The sequence below is a fragment of the Equus quagga genome, chromosome 13, assembly GCF_021613505.1.
Source record: "Equus quagga isolate Etosha38 chromosome 13, UCLA_HA_Equagga_1.0, whole genome shotgun sequence".
NCBI lineage: Eukaryota > Metazoa > Chordata > Mammalia > Perissodactyla > Equidae > Equus > Equus quagga.
This window is the reverse complement of record NC_060279.1, coordinates 43396906-43420089: the sequence shown is the minus strand read 5'-3', so window position 1 is coordinate 43420089 and position 23184 is coordinate 43396906. Positions and strand designations below refer to the sequence as shown.

At 41.2% G+C, this 23184-nt stretch overlaps 1 protein-coding gene across 2 annotated transcripts; it reads left to right on the top strand.

Moving 5' to 3' along the window:
• The first annotated feature begins 57 nt into the window (after positions 1–57).
• On the top strand, positions 58–19725 carry CD160 (CD160 molecule). 2 transcript variants are annotated; one of them, XM_046682735.1, is made up of 4 exons: positions 58–161; positions 9779–9923; positions 10618–10944; positions 15130–16709. In XM_046682735.1, the coding sequence occupies exons 2-4, from the start codon at positions 9842–9844 to the stop codon at positions 15387–15389; spliced, it is 669 nt and encodes a 222-aa protein (XP_046538691.1). In that variant the 5' UTR covers positions 58–161; positions 9779–9841; the 3' UTR covers positions 15390–16709. The 2 variants fall into 2 exon arrangements, with proteins under 2 accessions (XP_046538691.1, XP_046538692.1); XM_046682736.1 differs by lacking the exon at positions 58–161 and adding an exon at positions 17443–19725 and having other exon boundaries at positions 8742–9923; positions 15130–15267.
• Positions 19726–23184: the final 3459 nt, after the last annotated feature.

Genomic DNA, 23184 nt, shown 5'->3' with positions numbered 1-23184 from the left:
CAAAGACCATACATCTCAGTAATGAAGGCATGAACAATGACGGAAGTGGGAGATGGGGTTTCAACAAGATTAAATAACAAGTTAAGGACTGAGAGCTCATTCGAAGTGCTTTCACCAGAGCCCCCAGCCTGAGAGCAGGAAAGAAGAACTTCTGTCCTGAGGTAAAGAGGGCCCCTGGGGACCTGGGGTTGGGAGCAGGGATGGGACAGTTGACAAAACTGCTCAGGCAAGGATAGGCTTCCAGTGAGGTCCCTGAGAAACCCCATTTCTTGAAGGGATATGCCCTTTACCCTCAGGAGCCTGGGAAAAAGAAATGTCACATGTGCCAGCTGGGCCGACATGCTGGCCCTTCCCCAACACACCTTCAGGGACATGGGCCCCTGTGGCTCTTTCCTCAGACGGGAAAGAACCACACTGTGTGTTCACAGGAGGGAAATCCAGGTGAACTCCTTGAAGTAGCCATACCTGACAGAGCCTAAATCCCTTATGCTGTTCTAAATCCTCCAGGCTACTTTCTTTTGTTCAGGGCTCATAGGGGATGAATGACAAAGTGTCATTCATATCCATAAAAAGGAGATAGTTACTGGAGGAGAGTTAGCAAGATTTGGATCACCTCTTTATTTAACCCCTCAAAGCCTGAACTGGGGCAAACCACTGTGCTCCCTTGAGCTTGGAGCTGGCCTTGTGAGGCACCTCTGGGGGAAGTTCACATCCCAGATGAATGTGCTGAGGGTGACAAAAACAAGGGAGGCTTCAGGCCACCAGCATGATTTTGTTGGAGTAAACCTGGGAATTCCAGGGTGAAAATAATGGTTTAGAGATAGTTTTCCCCAAGTTCCAGAGCTATGCTCTTTAGTGGGAAGACCTTTCACCTAGGAATCAGAAGACCTGGTTGCTTCAGTCTCCCTCGTTTCAAAATGAGGAACCTGTTCTGCAAGCATTCTTAACTGGGGGTCCAGGGATTCATTCATTCATGGGATTTGTGAATCTGGGGGAAACATTACATCTTTATTTGCACCAATCTCTAATCGAAAGTTAGCATTTGCTTCCATTACGAATGTAGGCAACAAACCACAATAGAATTTGCCAACAATAGAAATCAGATATTTTCAAATGTCATTACAATTCTTACAGATTTCTCAAAACGTCATTTACACTCATCACTGCTATGAATTACGATAGTTTTTAGGCCAATGCTAGATCTAAAGAAGTACATATACTGCTCTATCACACATGCTTCTAATGTGCGGACAACTGTTTTGATATAATTTGTTTCCTCTATTATCCTATATATTTTATTTTATTAATTTTTAAATGTTATTCTGAGAAGGGGATCCACAGGCTTCACCAGACGACCAAAAGTGTCTACGGCGCATCTATGTCAAGGCTGAGAGGGCCTTGAAGGTTGTTGAGAGAGACCAGAGCCAGAAGTCTGAAAAGCAGACAAATACTCCAAGGGCCTCCTGACCACACCTCTGTTTCTTACAAGGCTGTTTCTACTTTAAGTAAAGTTGGGGCTGTAGTGATTGATGTGATTCCGTCTCTGGGCCCGGGCATCTTTCTTGGTTTTGTGGGAGATCTGCAATTAGAGGTATTTGTGGAGCTGACTGCTAACCTTCTAGCTCCTCTCAGAAGTTATATTTGGGCTTTGGCAGCAGAGAGAATGGCCAATCCTTACAATCTCGTCCCCACCAGTGACAGTTCCCACTTGCTAGAAAACCTTGGGCTCAGCTTCATGTGTCATTTAATCGTCACAACGTTCGCATGAGGGAACTTTAAACACAAGAGAAATGTGAGGCTGAGCAAGGTTAATAACGTGCCCGAGCTTACACGAAGCTTGCATTTGAATCCAGAACGCCACGTGCCTCCCACTTTAAAAAGTCGGGGACAGGAGGGCATGTACTGTCGGCTGCCATCTGTCCATCCTGACAGTCCAAGGCCATGGGCAGCCAACGTAGTTCAGAAACCCCTGGAAGACTGAAAAGTGAGGATGCCAACCTAATCTGCACCCTCATCCTTGCCGGCTTTGGCGCTCGCCACTTTCATGAGGAAGATGAGAACTGCCCCTGGCATGTGGTGGACCCAAAAAGTCCCCAGACTTCCCTCTCCGACCACCTCCTCCCGACTATTAGTCTATTAAGGCCCAGTTGCAGCTCTAGTAGAGTCCGCGTCCCCAGGACCCACCAGACCCAATCTTGCACTTCCCACACCTCCGCTACTAGTTTAGGTTTTCCCCGGCTAGCCCGCATGCCGGACCCCGCGCTCCCGCGCCTCCCCAGGCCAAACGCTGGGCTGATGAACTCGGGACGCGTGGAGGGGCATCTCTGGCTTCAACCGGAAGGCAGCGCCCTCTAGCGGCCAGAGTGCAAAAGCAGCGGTTCCTGCTCTGGGGTGCCCTGCCTGCATCACATTAGGGTGCTCCGCATCCCGAGCACCAAGGTCACCTATTCCAAGAGCATCATTTCTCCATGGCCTCTGCCTGCCCCCAGCCCTCGGGAACGGCCTACGACAGACTTACACACTCTGCCTCAGCTCGCCCCCAGGCACCGCGAAGCCCAGCCACTCCTGCATCAGCGCCTGCGAGCCGGCCAGCCTGTCTGAGAGCTGAGCCCAAGAGAGCCCGCTCTCTTCTTGGAAGCAGTCCCTACCCCTCCTCCCTCCCATCCCGCTGCATCAGTCCCTCAGGAAATGCGCCTGGAGAAGGGACATGACCTCGACATCTCACAGACAGCTAGTGCAGAGCCAAGACTGGAAACCAAATCTCCCCAGCCCACTTCCCACCTTACGTCACCACCATATGCGTCAGGCACCAGCTCCCGAAAGTCAGCAAACATCTCTCAAGACCTAATTCCATTGCCATCTTGCATTCTTTCCAGATCCCTCACTCAGAATTTCTCCTTCCCTATTCCTTGATATACTTTATGACATTATCGTTGTTACCACAGCCCTCCATGTGTTGCAGCTTTTCCTGAATGTATGGTGAGTGTGAGAAGAGAAAGAAAGGAAAGGAAACTCCAAGAGAAAGACCCCTAACTTGAGGGTTAGCGTCCTAGCTCCCCCACGTAGAAATTGTAATTTTGTACTAGTCACAATGCTTCTCAAATCCTTCATAGGCTTAGTACAAAAGACATATTTTTAAATAACCATACTAACTCAGTGTTTTATAAGAACTAAACACCATCATGTACGTGGATGTGATTGGGACACTGAGATGTGCCTCAGTTATGAGGAACCATAAAAATAATCATGGCCAGCATTTACTGAGCCCTTCCTCTATGCTAGGTGCTGGAGTAAACAGTTTACTCAGGTTACTTATTTAACCTGCACAACAACGCTGGGAAGAGAGTATTATCACCACTTTATAGATCAATAAGCTAATTTTCAGAGAGATTAAAAAACTTGCCCAATAGTACACAGCTAGCAAATGTCAAAGTCAGATTACAGACCTGTCCCTCTGACTCTAGAGGCTGCACTGAACTACCGGGACAGTCTGCCTCTGCTGTCGTAGTAGTTTCTCTGTGCCCTACGGTGCCTGACACAGTTGCTCAGTGTTCATCAAATATATCCGTTTATTCAGTGCCTGCCCCAGGAGCCTGAGGAACTTGCCCATGTCACACAACTAGTAAGTTCTGCGACCAGGACATGGACACAAGCAGTGTGGCTCCGGAGTCTATGCTTTTAACCCCAATCCTGGGCTGAATGAATAATCGCAATCCTTTTTTTATCCTTTTCAAATCAGACGATGCTTTGTAGCTAGACACAAAGCATGTCACCAAACTTTCAATGTTTTGTTTCAAGAGTCAGTGGGACATTCTGGAGGAGACAGTACAGCAGGACGGTGTGACAACACAGGAGAGGGAGCAAGAGGTCAAGGCTAGAGCAGCAGTGGCGGGCACAGACTACTGGGCTGCTGCTGGGATTTTTATTAGGATTGTGACAAATTAATAGGTAAATATAGGAAAAATGAACAATTGTCTCTATCTAGATTTTCTTTTATGTTCCTTAATAGCACTTTATAATTTTTATCCTATATGTCCTAATAGAAATCTTGTCACATTTTAAATTCTTGGGCATTTTATGAGCATTTCCTTTGTTGCTATAATGAATGGGATTTTCTTCTTCTATCATATGTTCTGACAAGTATCTAGGAAAGTGTGTCTAGGAAAATTAATCATTTTATAAGTGAATACCTTATTAAATTTTATTTATGCTATGTATTTATACATTAATTTATTATTTTATATAATTGTGATTACATAATATTCCAAACTATGGATATGCCATAATTTATTCAACAATTCTTTGACCAATGGGTCTTTCCTTTTTTCTAATTTATTTGTATTATAAACACTACTGCAGTGAATATTCTTGTACGTGTATTCCAGCACACACATGCTTTTATTTCTGTAAGATAGAGCCAAAGGTACAGGGTATATTTTACCTAGAGTGAATGATTGTGACTATTTCCTCATACCCTTACCAGAATTGGATTTATCTTTTTTCTCATTTTTGTTCATCTATTGGGTCATAATTCTGAACTCTGAATTTTTAAAAATTTGCACTTTCCTGACCGCTAGTAAGACTGAACAACTTTTCATTGCATTTCCTCCTTTGTGAACTGCCTATTCAATGCTCCACCTTTCATTGTTTCTAATATTCTTAACTAATTCTCTCGGGTTTTCCAGATGGAAGTTACATTATGTATAAATAGTAATTTTTTTTGGAGGAAGATCAGCCCTGAGCTAACATCTGCCGCCAATCCTCTTTTTGCTGAGGAAGACTGGCCCTGAGCTAACATCTCTGCCCATCTTTCTCTATTTTATGTGGGACGCCTGCCACAGCATGGCTTGACAAGCGGTGCACAGGTCCCCACCCGGCATCCAAACCAGTGAACCCCCAGCCGCCGAGGCGGAACATGGGAACTTAACCACTGTGTCACCAGCAGGCCCCTATAAATAGTAATTTTGCCTCAAGATTTCCAATATTTATATCCTTTACTTTATTCTCTTCTCTAAATGCAATGGCTAACATTTCCAGAACAATGCAAAATAATAGAGGTAATAGGAAGCATCTGTGCCTTGCTTCTAATTTTAATAGAAATGATCTTATATTTTACCTTTAAATATGATGCTAGAATGTTATGAGATATATATTTCTCTATTATGTTGAACAACATTCATCTATTACCATTTTCCTTAGGGGTTTAGTAGGAATGAATGTAAGATTTTGTCAGAATATTGATTTTCTTCTTTGATTAACGTATTAATTAATATTAGTATATTTCCTAATATGAAATCATCCAAGAATTTCTAAAATTAATCCTACCCCATTTGTCATTATATTTTTAATATCCTGCTGGATTGGCTTGTTAATATTTTATTTAGTATTTTCACATAAGTATTCATAAGTGAGATTGGTCTGTAGTCCTCTTTTTGCTTTCTTTTAAGGTTTTGACATTAGTAAAAGCAAATGAAATTTCATTCTTTTTCTATGCTGTCAATTTAAATGGCATCAGAATCATCTCGAAAAATTTCCTTATAAACTATCCAAAGTAGTGCTTTCTGGGAAGATAGTATCAAACAATTTTCTCAATTTCTTTCAGGGTTATTTGGCCTTTCAGGTTTTCTCGTTTTTGAGTCAATTTTTATCATTTGTATTTTCATAGAAATTTATTTCAACTAGCTTTTCTAAGTTTCTAGCAAGAGTAATACAAAAATATCCCTTATAACTTTTAGTTCCACTTATATTTATGATTATTTCTCCTTTCCTATTTCTAATTTTCACTTTCTTCCTTTTTCCCTTTATTCAACTAGTTTATTTTATTTTTATTCTATTGTGGTTTTCCCCCATAGGGCCATGAGCTGGAATTTAAAGGATGATTAAGAGTTTATCAGACAGAGAAAGAAAGGAAGACATCTCCAGAAGAGTAAACAACATGGGCAGACATTTGCAGCTGTAAGATAGCTCGGGTATTCAGTGAATTAGATCTTGGTTCGGCTGTGACATAGTGATGAGGGTGGGAAGGTGAGCACTTGACTATGAAGGAATCCCACCAGGGAGTCTTATTCCACTGTCACCTCATCTTTGCAGCATGCCCTCAAGATCCAAAGGCCTGATGGGAAAATCTCATTAGTCTAACCCCAGCTTTCAGAGGGCGGGAAGAAGGTGTATCTGGTCCTTTGGGCTCCTGAGGAGAGAATCAGGGCTCTGCCTTTTATCAGCACTCACAGGAAAGTAATGAGGGGGAGAAAGGAAGGTGGGGCTAGTTCCCTGACAGATACCACTGGGTAGCCAGAAGAATGACAAATACCCACTGCATGGAGTCACTGAAATCTTTTAAATGGGGGACATGCCAAATTTAGATTTGTGCTGTTGAGGGTTTGTTTTTGCAATATTTTGAAGTAGGCAGCCTCCTCATTTTACAGATGAGGAAACAGAGGACAGAGGAGGACCTGAGACAAGCCCAAAGAAACAGAGACATCAAGAGTTGGAAAGAGTGTCACCCAGGTTTTCTGGATTTAGGAAAATCTAGGGAATACTCTGGAGGAAAAAAAAATCCTCCCCTGATGGGGCTGGCCCAGTGGCATAGTAGTTAAGTTCACGTGCTCTGCTTCGGCAATCTGGAGTTCGCAGTTTCGGGTCCCGGGTGCGGACCTACACACTGCTCATCAAGCCATGTTGTGGCAGGTGTCCCATATGCAAAGTAGAGGAAGATTGGCAACAGATGTTAGCCCCATCCAATCGTCCTCACACACACACACACACATCCTTCCCTGAAAAGAGAGGATAATAACATCTGTGAAGACTAAATGATTCAAGGTATATAAAGTGACTGACATACAATAGCCCCCTATAATTATAGGATTTCTCTTTCCTTGTCCTCCATTTCATTTCTAAAAATTATTTTTCTTTCATAGGTTATATTTTTGCAATATACTCTTTTATTTAAAAAATTTAAATTAAAAGTAATACATCCACAAGGTAAAATAAATCAAACAAAAGATTATGCAATGAAAAAAAAAGCTTCTTACAGTTACCTCCCCCTCTACCCGCAGTAACCCCCCCATCTAAAGTTCACCACTTTCAATATTTTCCATTTAATCCCCCTGATGGCTAGGGTTATAATTTTTAATTATATACCTTTATTTCTTGATACTTCAAAGAGTATCTAATGACACCACCCCATCAGTAACTGAATACCCTACACCACCTCCTGCCTTCCAATATTTCTGAGTGATATTTAATGTTTTAGTCCTTCTAGTGCTCATCTTCATAAATTTAAATAGAATACTTAAATCTTTACTGTTTTGTCAATTTTACATATTTTACCCTCTTCTGAAAACTGAGGAAACCACAGACTTCTTTCCTCCTCTCCTTTGACTCTAATTCATCTAATTTTTGTAAGTTACTTTTTAAATTTCTATATTGTCAAGGATTATAACATTTATTTGTTTTATAACGCTAATTAAGTGATCCATGTTATGCCTCTAGTTTCATTCCATAAATTAAAAACCAATATGGAACACTAACAATATTACAATTATGTAAATATTATTTATAATTAAATGAAGCAGTATAATTATATTCAAGGAAAGAGAAATATAATCTTACAATATTAAATCTGTGCTTCTTATAAGAGAATGTTACCAGTGTCAAGGTCAAAGGACTCCTTTTTCATTTCTTTCCAGATGTCTTCCATTCTCCAGCTCATATTCGATGGCTGGGGTTTCTTCCAGCTTACTGTCATAATACATTGTCTTCCTTTTTGCTGTCTAGTACCTCCTTGAGTAGTTTTTTTCATAAGTGGTCGGTAGGTGGTAAACTTTCTCAGATCTCTGTGTTCTCAATTTTATATACATGGTATCATAGTGTGTGTGCATATATATATACATATATATGATTTTTTCTTTATATGTTATCTTTTTAAATGAATCATTTGATATGTACAAAAGTATGTTACATATCTAAAAATATAGAACATAGAAATATAATTAACATCTATGAGCCCACTGCACAACTACAGAACTAGAATATAACCAAAAGCATCCTCTACCTATGCATTCCTCCCCTACACCATCCTGCTGACAAAGTAAGAATGACAGGTGAAAAAGAAGCAACTTATGGAAAATATAATTTTTTAATGTATCTTTTTGTTTTTGACATCTATGCTAATTTCATTATGGCAGAGAATGTGGTCTTTATGATACTGATTCTTTAAGACTTGCATTATTGGCTAGTTTGTTAGTGCCATGGAGTCAATTCCAACTTCTAGGGACCCTGTGTACAGCAGAGCAGAACCCTGCCCAGTCTTTTTTGTGCCATCCTCTCACCTTCTCTATCAGATAGTGCTTCGCTGCTATTCACAGGGTTTTCACGGCCAATTTATAAACTACAAAAGTGTTTAAATATATTTTAAAAACATCTACATGGAGAATTTTTTAAAATAAAAATGTATTTATTTTATATACATAGCTCTGCAATTTGCTTTGTTTGACATATTATGGACATCCCTTCAGGCCCATATTTATAGAACTAACTCATTCTTTTTAATAATACATATAATAGTCTATTATGTGGATGAATCAAAATTTATTCAACCGGGGCCGACCTGGTGGTGCAGCGGTTAAGTTCACACGTTCCACTTCTCGGCGGCCCGGGGTTCACTGGTTCGGATCCCGGGTGCGGACATGGCACTGCTTGGCAAACCATGCTGTGGTAGGCGTCCCACATATAAAGTAGAGGAAGATTGGCATGGATGTTAGCTCAGGGCCAGGCTTTCTTAGCAAAAAGAGGAGGACTGGCAATAGTTAGCTCAGGGCTAATCTTCCTCAAAAAAAAAAAATTTATTCAACCATTTCCGTGTTGGTAAAAATTTAGGTGTTTTCTTTGTCTTGGTTTTTGTTCAGAGTTTTTTGATATGGTGATAATTTTTATTAGCTAGAATTATAAGATATAAATATAAAAAGTAAAACAATAAAAATTTTGGAAGAAAATTATAACCTCAGCCTGAGAGAAACTTTCTTAAACAATACAGGAAATATAGATGACTTAAAAGAAAAGACAGATGTATTGAACTTAACTGAACACAAAGGTAAACTTTCCTTATGGAAAAAGACAAAGAGACAACCAAATGGGAGGAAATGTTTGTTTAAAAAAAAAGCTGGGTTAATATCTCTAATATAGAGAAAGCTTCTAAAAGTTGATTTAAAAAAATATGCAGAGAATATGAACAGGCAATTCATAGAAGAGAAAATACTAATGACCACCACATATATGAAGAGGTCCTCACCCTCACTAGTCATGGAAACGCAAAATAAAACAACAGTGAGATCTAATTTTTCACCCATCAGATTGGCAAAAATGTAAAAGACAGATAATGCCTAGTGCTGGCAAGTGCATGAGAAAATGTACATTATCAAGCATTCTTGTTGAACATCTGAATCTCAACCACCTTTTCGGAGAGCAATATGATAATAATAGTACAAAAAAAATAATAACAGTAGAAAAAAATTTTAACATTGACATTCTTTGATCCAGCAACCCAACGTAATTTAGAAAAAAAAATAATCTGAAAATATAGGCTTTCGTGTCGCCCTATGTTTCTTCTCTTTTTGCCCCTCTCATCTCTACATCTCACTTGATTTACTATCTTACCTCCCAGCCAGCTGGACTCTCACGCCCGAGCCCTTTTCCACCTCCATCAGACTCTAGTGCCTGGAACAAGTAAATGGTCTTGGGGCCCTGGAAGGCCTGACTAGGCATCCCCCTGTGCTTTCAGGAAAGTGAGGCCAAGGACATCAGCAGAGCCAACATTTGCTTCGAGTTCCTGGAGCCGCTGACAATGTGCAGGACACTGATGGCACCTGGCGGAGGCTGCTTTGCCCTGGCCATTCTGCTGGCAATTGTGAACATCCAGCTTGGTGGTGAGGACAGCCCATCCCTAGATCCCCAGGGCGGAGACACTCATCAGGGAAAATCCTGGACTCATGAGGAGGGATGGATCCCGTAGTTTTTCTCTGGTGGGGAAGGAAAGGACCCACTCTTCTTGACACTAATGAAAGGGTGAAAAATATAGTTTCTTCTTCTTTTTTGTCAGAACTAATACTAATGCCCTCCCCATCTGACATCCTCCCTCTGCTATGTGTTGCTAAGAGCCTGGTAATATGGCCCTCAATCTAAGATTCCTTCAGGCTCTTACACATTATATGTTTATGAAATCTGAGTTTGAGATCCAGATACTACAATATTTGTCAACTCTGGCAAACCCATTTAAGCGCCAGTGCCTCCGTTTGTTAATCTATTAAATGGGGACACTAATACCTGTCTCCAGGGCTGTATCTAGGATTAGATGTATACAAAAGCACTTTAATAGTTAAAGCCCCTTTAGAAGTTCTAGTTGGAGAGTAGAAGTAAAATAGAGACCATTTCTGAATTAATGTATAGCTGGGGTTGCAGGTCTCCTTCAGATATGGGTACAGCCTGTAGACTACTCTTCTAAGAGAGGGTATTTCATGTCTAAGGGGCAGCCCCCATCTCTGCCTCAACATTTATATGTAAGAGTTTAACTTACCATGTATACCCGGCCTCCCATGGCTAATTCTTCCCTTCCCATTCCAGGATGCATGCACATCCTCAGCTCAGTTTCCCAGGAAGAAAAGCGACTAAGCTTAATCTGTACTGTGTGGTCTAAGAAAGAAGAGGCTGAGGGGGTTATAGTGTTTTTGTGCAAGGACAGGGGTTCAGACTGTTCCCCTGAGACCAGCCTGGAGCAACTGAGACTTAAACGGTATTCTGGGACAGATGGTGTCAGTGAAATATCATCTCAGTTGGTGTTTACCATAAACCAAACCACGCCGACAGACAGTGGGACCTACCAGTGTTGTGCCAGAAGCCAGAAGTCAGATATCCACCTTCAGGGGCATTTTCTCTCCGTTTCAGTCACAGGTGAGCTCCTGATATCCCTAACACCACCAGGTGGGACAGTAAGCAGGGTCCACAGCTGGAGACAGAAGTAGTTATTTCAGGTCCTGGACAGTCTCCTCGGGAAGAGTCCTTCCCATTATTCAGTCCTTTTCCATCACTTCTACTGGCAAATCCTGCCTTTCGTCAAAGCATGTATACAAAGGTAATCTCATTTTGTCTTTAATTTAAAAAATCTTACTGATGCAGCCATCTCTCTTTATTGACACTGAGACTGAGTCACAAGGAGGTAAAGCAACTTGTCCAGTGCCACTCACTGACCACAGTGGCAGTAAAAGCAGACAGAGGTCTAGAAACTTAGGCCCCTTGATTCTCAATTCAGAGCTCTCTCAGAGACGTAGCTGTATTTCTAAACACAGGCACCGAGCCTTCAGGCTGGGACAGAGATGGATTTGAAATAAAATGGATGGTTGTCTTAAAGAGCATTTAGTTGTGAGAAACAGAAACCCACTCAAGCAGCCATAGATTAAAGGAGAAAAAATAACAAAGCAAGAAGCTGGCCCTTATGAGTTCAAGTTTCTGGAGTAAGAAACCAGAAAGCCAACAGAACCCAAAACAGTTACTATCTCAGTCTCTCAGGAGCAGCAAGGCTTCACATCTCTATGTATCTCCTTCATTTCATGCACACTCCCCTGCTCTGTTACTACTTTGTCACAGCCTAAAATGGCCACTCCAGCCTCAGCATTATATATATGACTTCCTTATATGCCCAGCTGAGAATGACTGTTTCCATATTCCCAGACAATGGAGCAAGCCTTCAAAACTGAAAATTATGTTCTACCTAGAATTCTATACCCGACCAAACGACCAATCAAATGTGAGGGAAAAACAGACACTGTCAGACATGCAATGACAAAAAAATTCATCTTCCACGTGGTCTTTCTTAAGAAGCTACCAAATGTGCTTCAGTAAAACAAGAAAGTGAATCAGTAGAGTATATAAAACGGGATCCAAGAAATAAGGAATCTAGTAGAGAAAGGGGACGAGGAAATTCTAGAATAATAAAGGGCCAAAAAGAGCATTGTTCAGAAGACAGCAAGAGAAAGAGGGTGCCGGAAGGAAGATCTCTAGGGGGTGAAAATGGAATTGATCGATCATCTTTCTGAAAGCCTACATCAGATCTGATGAAGGACTAAAGATATGGACGTGGAAAACTCTACCAGTTTTTAAAAAATCGGGTGATCGTGTCTTCAGGGAAAACACTAAATTTTACGAAAGGAAACATGATCATAGCACACAACTTGGCTCTGTAATATGTGACATTTACAGAATGCAAATTATGTAAACATTAATTTAACTAAAATTTGTGATATAATGATTTTTGAAAGATGCAGAGGAGGGAAGTGACTAGAGGTTTAAGAGAACCATATCCTCATCCTGTATATCAGAAAGTCAATACAGTCACGTGCCACGTAACAACATTTCAGTCAACAACAGAGCACATATATGACAGTGGTCCCATAAGGTTAATGCCATATAGCCTAGGTGTGTCGTAGGCTGTATCATCTAGGTTTGTGTAAGTGCACTCTATGATGTTTGCACAACACTGAAATCGCCTAACAATGTATTCTCAGAACATATTCCCATCATTAAGTGACACATGACTGTAAATAATGTCTAAACTTCATCATCAAGAAGTAGTAACATGAGCATATTATTTAGGAATATGATGAAACATCTCAAAGAGTTGACCATGGTGGTCTCTGAGGAATAAGCCTAGGAGGATAAAAGGAACTGCTAGCAGTCTTTATGAACTTGCAAATACTATCTGCCTTTTTTTGTGTGTGTGAGGAAGATTGGCCCTGAGATAACATCTGTTGCCAATCCTCTTTTTGCTTGACGAAGACTGTCCCTGAGCTAACATCTGTGCCACTTTTCCTCTCTCTTGTAGGTGGGACGCCACCACAGCATGGCTTGATGAGCAGTATGTAGGTCCGCGCCTAGGATCCAAACCTGCAAACCCTGGGCCGCCAAAGCAGAGCACGCAAACTTAACCACTACACCACCCGGCCAGCTCCGTACTATCTTACTTTTGAACTTAAAGAAAAGTAGATATAAATTACACCCCTCCCCCCAAAGAAAACCTGGCCCGGAGCCTTTTAATAGATGTTTTCATCATCTCCTATGGTTACTAACCAGTTAATCCAAATTTTCTACTTCAGTCTGGGTTGATTTATATTTTCTTCCTTGCTTCCTGGTGTCTTCCCATCTGACCCAGCTACAGCATTCAGCAGTTCCATTCTCTCCCTTAGCAAACTCGCATCTCTATTGGCTTAGGTACTCTTTTCTACGTTTCTGGCTGTTCTTTTCTCTCTTCTGCACCTATTTCCTCCTCCCACCTCTCAAACATGAGAATTCATTCCCCAAGACTCACTCTTCATCTCTTCAATCTTTTCTTGCCACTCTCTCCCAAGTTCTCACCCACCCTTGTGACTTAGATGTACATCTCCTTGCAACTGACCCACAGATCAACTTCTCCAGCCCTAACCTCTTTCCTAAGTTTCAACTAAACATTTCCACTGACAACGGGACTCCTAGCTCCTGAATACCCTACCATCTCCTCAAACGCAAACTCAAACCTATCCTCCTGAGACCCTGTTTCTATCCATGATTTATGGTCAAAACTTTGGTCCCTCCTTTTTTCTCTTCCTCCATCCAGTTACTAAGTACTACTAGTTCTTTCCCACATTCACTCCCTTCTTTCCAAAGGTGTTTTCCACGTCTTCATCATCTCACACTTAAAATACGTGCAATAGTCTCCTAACTGGTAAGCCCCTTGAGATCCAAGCGAGTCTTACCCATCTTTCTATCTCCCACACCTACCTCAGGGCCTGACACTGAGCTATTACCTAATACATGGTCCGTGAACTCTAAATACTCTGTCTGCCTCCAATACACACTGCCACCAGACACCTTTCTAAAATGCTAATTTGCACATATCACCATTCAAAGAATTTTAATGTCTTTTCACTGCCTATGGGACAAAGTCTAAATTACTTTAGCCTGGCACTGGAGGTTCTAAATAATTTCATTCTATTATTTATGTGAATACTCTCTTCCAGTTAACTTCACTAGTGGAAACTCCTCATTCATCTAACAAATATTTATTGTGCATCCCAAGCACAGTGCTAAGCCTTGGAGAATAGATGGGGGTACAACAAAGTCCTTATAATCTAGTGTTCATGTTCTTTAATACATCCTACGCATTTCTACTTGTTCTCCCTAAGAAAGAATGCCTTTCTCATCCTCTCAGCATGTTTAAGTCTTAGAGTCAGCACATATGGATGCTCGCCAGACATGGACGTAAAGTTCCTTTTCGAAGGTGAAACTAATAAAACCAGACAGGTAACAGACAGTACCAATAAACAATGTCTACCATTTACTTAGTGCTTACTATGTGCCAGGCAGTGTGCTGAGTGATACATTATTTCATTTAACCTTCCTTGCCTTTTGAGGAAGGTACTATTCTTGTCATGTGACAACTCAGGCTCAAAGGTAAAATTTGTGTAAGTTCACTTAACTAGTAAATGGTGGCTAAAAATCCAGATCTAGGGGATGGCCCCATGGCCGACTGGTTAAGTAGGCACGCTCTGCTTCAGCAGCCCAGGGTTTCGCCAGTTCAGATCCTGGGCGCAGACATGGCACACCTTGTTAAGCCATGCTGTGGCACCATGCTACACAGCACAACCAGAAGGGCCTACAACTAGAATATACAACTATGTACTGGGGGATTTGGGGAGAAGAAAAAAAAAATCCAGATCTATTCCAAAGCCCAAGATTTTAACTTAGGCGAAACTGCTTGACCCACTCCAGAAGATGGGTTTTAACTGAGATTTGGGAACACCAAGTCCAAGGCGACTAAGCTATTTTTGCTGTGTCTCTGGTAAGACTTTATATTTAGAGTTCCTTCAAGGTAGGCTTATTTGTATCCCAAGCGTGACACACAGTAGATTCTAGTGTATTTATTTATTGCTGCTTAAGTACATCATCGTCATCACCCACAAATGTTAAAAAAATACATATTTGGGCAGTAAATTATGCTAAGAAGTATCCTTGGAGATCATAAAAAGATGTTCTGAGATGATGCAAAAAGAGCCATTAATGATTTCTGAAACCCTCCCCTGATCCACTGATTCTCTTTTGAACCAGAGACAGGGAACTACACAGTGACAGGACTGAAACAAGGAGGACACCGTGAGTTCAGCCATAGTAAAGGCGCGTTCAATTCAGGCCTCCTGCAAGAAAAGGTCTGGGTGATGCTGGTCACCAGCCTGGTGGCCCTTCAAGGTATGTTCAGAAGAGCCTTAAGCACCCCAAGCAATGAGGGTGCTATTCCTTTTACATCTTGGTTATTCTCTAGGAGAGGGGAGGAAAGGAAGCCCAGAATGGGAGAGGAAAATGCTCTTTAAGCCTTGGCTGTCCACAGGAAAACATTAAACCAATATGACGGCTCAAAGGGTCTAAAGACTTCATTTTAACTAGGGGAAGATGGATGAACCAGACTTCCCATTGGGTAGGTCAGACCTATTAGGAAAGAAGGCCTGTGGGAGAGGCAAGTAAATACACCTGCCTCTACTCACTGGATTAACAGAGGGCTACAAGTTGAGGCAACAGATGTTTGGCTATTATGAGAAGATGGAGGCGGCAAGACACAGACTTAGTCTGGAGGTGGATTTTCAACAATGCAGCTCCTCAGCAAAGGCTGATGGACAAATTGAGTATATTAAACACTTGTAGCTGAATCCTCTGAGCATCATTTATTAATATGGATCAGCACTTTCCCTATTAGATAAGAAAAAGAATGGAACTTGCAATGATTTGCCATTACGTTTTTGCATTATCAGTAATTGATGCAGGTTTTTGCCTATCCCTGGCATTCTTAATTCCATTTTACTTAGGTTTCCCTCAAATCAGTAACTACCACTGTTTGAGTGCCACCAGAATGTAAGCTCTTTAAAGGCTGGGACTTTGTCTTGTTTACCCCAACAAAAAAACAGGACTAGGCACACAGCAGGCTCTTACTAAATTTGTTTCAAGAATTTCTGTGATGGTTTAGGCTTTGCATGTGGTGATTCTCACCTCAAACAACCCTTCCAGGTTCTCTGATTACCATCAGGAAACAGGCACAAAGAGGTTAAATGTCGCCCAGTTCAGAGGAGTTAATACTGTCCTTCTCCCTCTAAAACCTTGTGCTCTCAATAATTATCTATTACATGCTAAGCACCTTCTCTCTCGACTCCTTCAACACCCTCCCCACTCTGAGATTGCTTCCTCCCATTTCCAGAAACAGGACCACCTAATCCTCCCTTATTCCAGCTCCTTTACTGAAAACTATCAAAAGAAAACAGAGAACTTGTCTGTGATCCCTGGCAAGGACCTCCCAATGTAAGCCAGTTTTCAGGAGGAAACTGATGAACATCAAGCAGCCTGACCTTGTAGACATTATTCTTTATTGAATTTGAATTCCGTCAGATGACTAGGCTACTCTGTTAGAACAATAAATTTTACTTTTTCATACAGAAAAAACTCAAAAGAGAAGAGGAAATCTAGTCATACAATCCACTACTACTTACTACCCTTGACTCCCAAGTTATGCTAGAGCAAAACATCTCTAAGCTCTTTTCCCCTTTCCAGTCAGCTGAAAAGAATGAACTTTTCATAGATCACTCCTTTTCTCTTTTTTTTTTGAGGAAGATTAGCCTTGAGCTAACTACTGCCAGTCCTCCTCTTTTTGCTGAGGAAGCCTGGCCCTGAGCTAACATCGTGCCCATCTTCCTCTACTTTATATGTAGGATGCCTACCACAACATGGCGTGCCAAGCAGTGCCATGTCCGCACCTGGGATCCGAACCAGGGAACCCCGGGCCGCCGAGAAGTGGAATGTACGAACTTAACTGCTGCGCCACTGGGCCGGCCCCAGTCACTCCTTTTCTTTATCCTCTTACCTCAACTCAAGGTTTAGCAGAATTATGGAAGAGGTAATGTTCAGTAGAACAAAAGTGCACATGTCTTCTCAGGCCTAGAGGGATCAAGTAGATCAAGTTATTATACTTTCATGTGACGAAAAGGATGAGGGAGTTCCCTGGATCTCTGTGCCTGAAGCTAATATTTCAGTGAGGATCCCTGTGCTATCACGGTGCCAACCATTCACATTGCTACACATGGAAAACTTACCTTGAACTCTTTGAGTAGCATCCATTTCCTATTTGATTGTCCTACCTTCCAGCAGGGAGAGACCAAAGTTTGGCTCTCTCCCCACTTCCACCAGGATCAGTTAGATTTGCTAAAGATCACAACTGCAACTTTAGCAATAAGACACAACACATTCCTTCTTTCCTTTTCCCTTCCCTTTCTAGTCATGAGGGCCTATCAAACACACATCCCAGGGCGAATTACACCGGACATTTTGTTGCTATTCTCAGTTGTGTGGCAGAAATACAAACTTTCCTTTTTCTTTCCACAGCTCTTTAAGCCTTGTGGCAGAAGAAACTTTTTTTAAAAAGTTACAGCAAGATAAATCTGATTCTCTTTAGTTTGGTATCTTTCATATTACAATACATACAGAGAAGAAAAAAACAGGGCACAGGGGAAGAGATGCTAAATATGCCAAGAATCTGGAGAATCTAAGGTGGGGCAAATGAGTGTATTCCTTGACCTCCCCTCCTCACTGCCAGAGCAAACCTGCCTTTCTTCCCACCTGTCACCAGCAAATAAAAAGAAGACCTTTCACAAAAGTGGCTGGTGTACAGTTCTCACTCAAATATTGGATAAGTAGGTGTGTTTTTGTATCCCAGAAGAACTTGTCCTCCCTCCTTTCCAAAACAGTAAAATAAACAAGCAAGTTAAACAAAATAAGGACAGAATTTTTTGGAAGAAATTTTTATTTAACATTGTAAAGAGAAGAAAGAGGAAACAAGCAAAGATAGGTAGGAGAGGAAAGGAAGAGAGTCAGACCCAGTGACTGACCTAGCATGAAAATAAGGAAACCAAGAGACGTTGGTGTTCAAGAGCATCCACACAGCAGTGCTGGAGGAAGAGGAAGATTTGTGCAGACCAGGTGCACCACAGATCATAACTGTCTAACTTCAACTAAGTACCTGTCAACCTCTTTGGTCATTTCTCTTTCTTTTTAAATAAATGCCCAAAGCAGTATCTGCAGCCTAGTCTTTTCTCCTAAATCCATAAATCCTCTTTTTCTTTGAACAGATGACCTCTTATGATAGTTAAGCAGAGAAGAGGGGACAGGATATTCCCAATAGGAAGAACTGCATAAATAAAGAGGTAGGAACACAGACAATTTAACTGGAGCTAAATGGTAAGCCATCAAAAAGAGACACCTTACCTGTGGATCCTTGGCCAGGATCTACCAATTGTGGGAGCTAAGTCTGGTGGGAACAGAGAAAGAAAAAGCTGAAAGAGATGGGTAAGACCTTTATTAGTGATGGTCTTGAACCTCAAACTCAAAGGATTTTGGATTTTGTGTCTTATGGAGGTAAAGACACTAGACATGGAGTTAAAAGACCTGCCTGGGTTCAAACTCTGACTCTGCCACGTGCCAGCTATGCGTTGTTGGGTAAATGAAGTTTTAAGATGCTATTTCTGTTTACGTATCTGTAAACTGGGATACCGCCTACCTTATCCTCTGTTTCCATAGGATTGCTCTGAAGATCAAATAAGAGTCTGGAATTTTTAAACCCAGAGCCATTTGAATCTTGACTCCAGAGTCTCCAAGGCTTTCTCCATTATATTATGTTAACTTTAATCTTTCTCTATTTTATATATGTTAGTTTTGTGTTTCTAACTAAATTTTAGCTCACATGGGTGGAGATGTCTTCTTGCTTTTTACTATTCAAAGAATCTTCTGAAACTACTCAACATTATAACCACTGGAAGTCTCACAAAGAAGCCACGTCCAAGTATAGAAAAGGTTCCACCCATTATGCTATACTAATTATAGTCCTCACGTAAAAATCTGCAGAAGAGACACATTTGCTGTCCAAGTTTATCAAGACATTCAAGAGCATTAGACTGTTAGCTCTGACTTGAACCAAGCAGAATAAACAAAGCAAAAATAAGTCAAAGGTCCCACTTCTAAAGAATTTATTTATTCTGCTTATCTCAAGAACTGGTTAAACATAAATCTGAAATACTTTCATCTTGGCTTTCAAAACGTATTGATACCACTGATTTCAAATAACCCTACAAATTTCCATGAATAGACATTTTTGCATGAATAGACAGTTTTTGGACATACAACTTAACCTCAATCTATATGGTGATTCATAACCCATGGATTTTGAACCTCTATGAGGCCATGGAATTATTACAAGGAATCTGTATAAGCATTATCTCCAGTCTGAATGAATATCTTACAAATATGTATACACTGTATTTCAACTGGATGTAGATTCTGGTGTGACAAAGTCAAATTGATTTAAAAGCATTACTGAAATCACAGCAGCTTTTTGATGTATCTTTTCATCAAAAGATACTAAAAGTACAAATATTATCTTATTGAGAGACAGTCATAATTTTTGGACCTTAAAAATGGAATATCTTACCAGAAAAGATAAAAAACCACAAGCCTACATATGCCATGATTCACAGATATAAATGTACTAGCCAAGGAGCAGCCTGGTGGCGCAGCAGTTAAGTTTGCACGTTCCGCTTCGGCAGCCCGGGGTTCACCAGTTCAGATCCTGGGTGCGGACCTACACACCACTTGATGGGCCAGGCTGTGGCAGGTGTCCCACATATAAAGTAGAGGAAGATGGGCATGGATGTTAGGTCAGGGCCAGTCTTCCTCAGCAAAAAAAAGGAGGATTGGGAGCAGATGTCAGCTCAGGGCTAATCTTCCTCAAAAAATAAAAAATAAAAAAATAAGTGTACTAGCCGAAAGAGGAAAAGGCAACATATAGATATAGACTCCACTTCCGTGGACGCCATCTAAGTGTAATTTGGCAAAACATAAAAGTTTATATGTATAAGATCTCAGAGTTGAATGCCTATAATTCTACTTGTCTGGCAGGTGAGAGATCAAAACCTCATAACGTCCTTTGGATCAGACAAGGGCTGTATTTTAATGCTGGAAAATATCTCCAGTTGTACACACTGTATTCTGTACATTTTATTTTAAACCCTTGGAGCAGCCCTGTGGTTCTCAGCCTGAGTGCTGACAGGCTGACATTACTGCGAGCTAACACGTCCCCCACAGGAGAGACACTTACGATGTTTACCCTATCAAATCTTTTCCCCAACTCCCTGCATCAGAACTTATGTGAGATTCCTTCTGGAAACTCTCTCCTGCTAGTCCCCTCTAACTCCCAACTCACTACTGGTTTATTCTTGTGAACAGCACTCTCATCTTCCCACCTCTCTACTGCAGAGGCCAAAGCTGTTCCCCTAACATCCAATTATCTGTTCACCAGCCCTGCTCCTTCTCCTCCCTAAAATCTGTCTTCCCTCACAGATATCAGTGGCCTGCCTAGATCAGCTCTAACAACCTACTCTGAAGTGCTCTTCACCTTCCAAAACCCGAGAGGCTGTTTTGTTGTTTAAAACAGGCATAGACTATGATTCCCTCCTGATTAGTTTTTGTTAAGACTGATATATTTAATTAATATTCCGTGGGGAAACAGCACTTGGACACCAGGGGGAAAGAAAGTGAAGCATGCAGAAGGTCGTGAAGAAGTCAATTTGGTATCAATAATTTATCAAGAAAATTTTTTTAAAAAACAGGTAATTGTATTTGAGTTCAACTAATTATAAAGAAGCAATGGATGATGAATACCCTGTCCTCAAAGCCATTTATACTCAACCCTCAGAAATGACTAGGCTTTTACCTCCAGTGAATCTCCTTGCCACACACCATATAACAAGGGACCTGCCCAAGCCAACAGCATCCCGTAACAGAGAACTACGGAAACAGAAGGGTCTGAAGTATTCCCAATGAGAGGATGAGACTGTGAGGCTCCAGCCCTCTGCTGTACCTCAGTGTCCACCATATCCAGTGCCCCCCATATCCTTTCTTCCTCTAGTGTGAAATGTGTGTGTGTGTGTATGTGAATAGAGACATATATATACACACACACACGTATGAATGTGCAGTACAAAAACATAAACAAGGAATTTCCCTCCTAATAACTATTTAATCAAAGTGAGACTTGTTAGAGAAAAAAACAAATTCTTCCCCCCAAATCTTCCCTCAAACTTGAGAATAATTATTGGACCAGTACTGTTCAAGGCAAACATCTAATAAGCACTTGGCTCAACTGTTATGCAGCAAATGTTGACAACTAAAATTTGTAATAAACTAGGAAACGATTTAATTTATACCCATTTTCAGATCCTCTGCCTAGAGTAATTCCCATTTTTTTTTTTAAAGATTGGCAGCTGAGCTAACATCTGATGCCAATCTTTTTTTCATTCTTCTTCTCTCCAAAACCGCCCAGTACATAGCTGTATATTCTAGTTGTAGGTCCTTCTGGTTGTGCTGTGTGGACGCCACCTCAGCACGGCCTGATGAGTGGTGCCATGTCTGCACCCAGGATCCAAACCAGTGAAACCCCAGGCCGCCAAAGTGGAGTGCGTGAACTTAACTACTTGGCCACGGGGCCGGCCCCAGTAATTCCTTTTTCTTATAAATTAAAAAACTATTGTAAGGAAAGAGTCAAGAAGTTACAGCAACAGGGACAAAATGTCATTCTGGATTCTCTATATTTCTCAACTCTTCAGAGAACTGGCAACAGGAACTTTGAGGGAAAATTACTTTTTAATGCCAGGATTATCCCTGCTCCCAGCTCCCAATTCGTTAGATTAGAAACTTTAAAGATGTTGGAGATAACAGCTAAATGTTCGCCACTCCCTTTCCACCCAACTGCCCAGTTCTGAACTAACACATATGAAGACAAGTTAGACTAACCCATCTGGAGATGACCCAAGAAGCAATCATCACGTGGAGGCCAGCGAGGAGTTGCCCTATAACCTCTCTACTTCCAACCTCTACCAATCTCTAGGAAGTCTCTCCTAATTACGTGCTAACAAAATAGTTTTCTTCCCTCTTATTTCAAATTATAACAGACAAGAGGAAGATAAAGAAGACATATGAATAAAAAAACAATCTGTTCAGCTCTGCATGGAACTCAAAGGGTAGGCTATTTAATATGAACGCAAAGGCCTCAAGTCTAAGGGCTCCAGATCTGAAATTGCAACAGTTGTCTCTTCTCTTTGACAATCAGAGAAAGCTGAATCATCTCTCCCTTGACTCCTATTAAGGCTCCAGGGTCCTGAGTCTGTAAGCCTTCCAGCTGTAAACAAATGAACACCTGAAAAGTCCAGGTTATGTGGCCCTCCATCTTGGGTATTATATCTAAACTGTGTCTGAAACATTTAAGAGCAAGGCATTCCTAGAAATAAACTCTTAACCCCAACCATGTTCTGGTAGTAGACCAATGAATCTGCAATGTTTCTTCTAGAATGGGAGGCATCTCAGATTTCCAGGTTAATCTAGGTTGAAGAGGAAAAACAGATATGATGCACACAGAAAACTGGTCCTCATCCCATATACATTTCTTCTACTGTTTAACCCTAGTACTGAGGTCTCTAACCAAGACAGACATTTCTCATAGAGACACAATGTTCACTTGGCAAAACTTGAGTGGGATAAGAATCACTCGGCTATGTGCATTTCTATTTTTCTTCCGCATGATGATTAATTTTATGTGTCAACTTGACTGGGCCATGGGACACCCAGATATTTGGTTGAACATTATTCTGGATGTGTCTGTGAGGGTATTTTTGGATAAGATTAATATCTGAATCAGCAGACTGAGTAAAACAGATTGACCTCTCTAATATGGGTGGGCCTCATCCAATCAGTTGAAGGTCTGAACAAAACAAAATGGCTGACACTACTGCTAGCAAAAGGGAACTCCTCCTGCCTGACTGCATGAGTTGGGACATCAGTCCTTTGCTGCCCTTGAATTCAAACTGAAACATCAGCTCTTCTTGGGTCTAGAGCCTTCCAGCTTTTGGAGGCCTTTGGAATTGGACTGGAACTACACCACTAGCTCTTCTGGCTGGCTGACTACAGATCTTGGGACTTCTTAGCCCCAACAATCACACGAGCCAATTCCTCCTAATAAATCTCTTTATATATATATGTGTGTACACACACACCCTTAGCCCCAATAATCACACGAGCCAA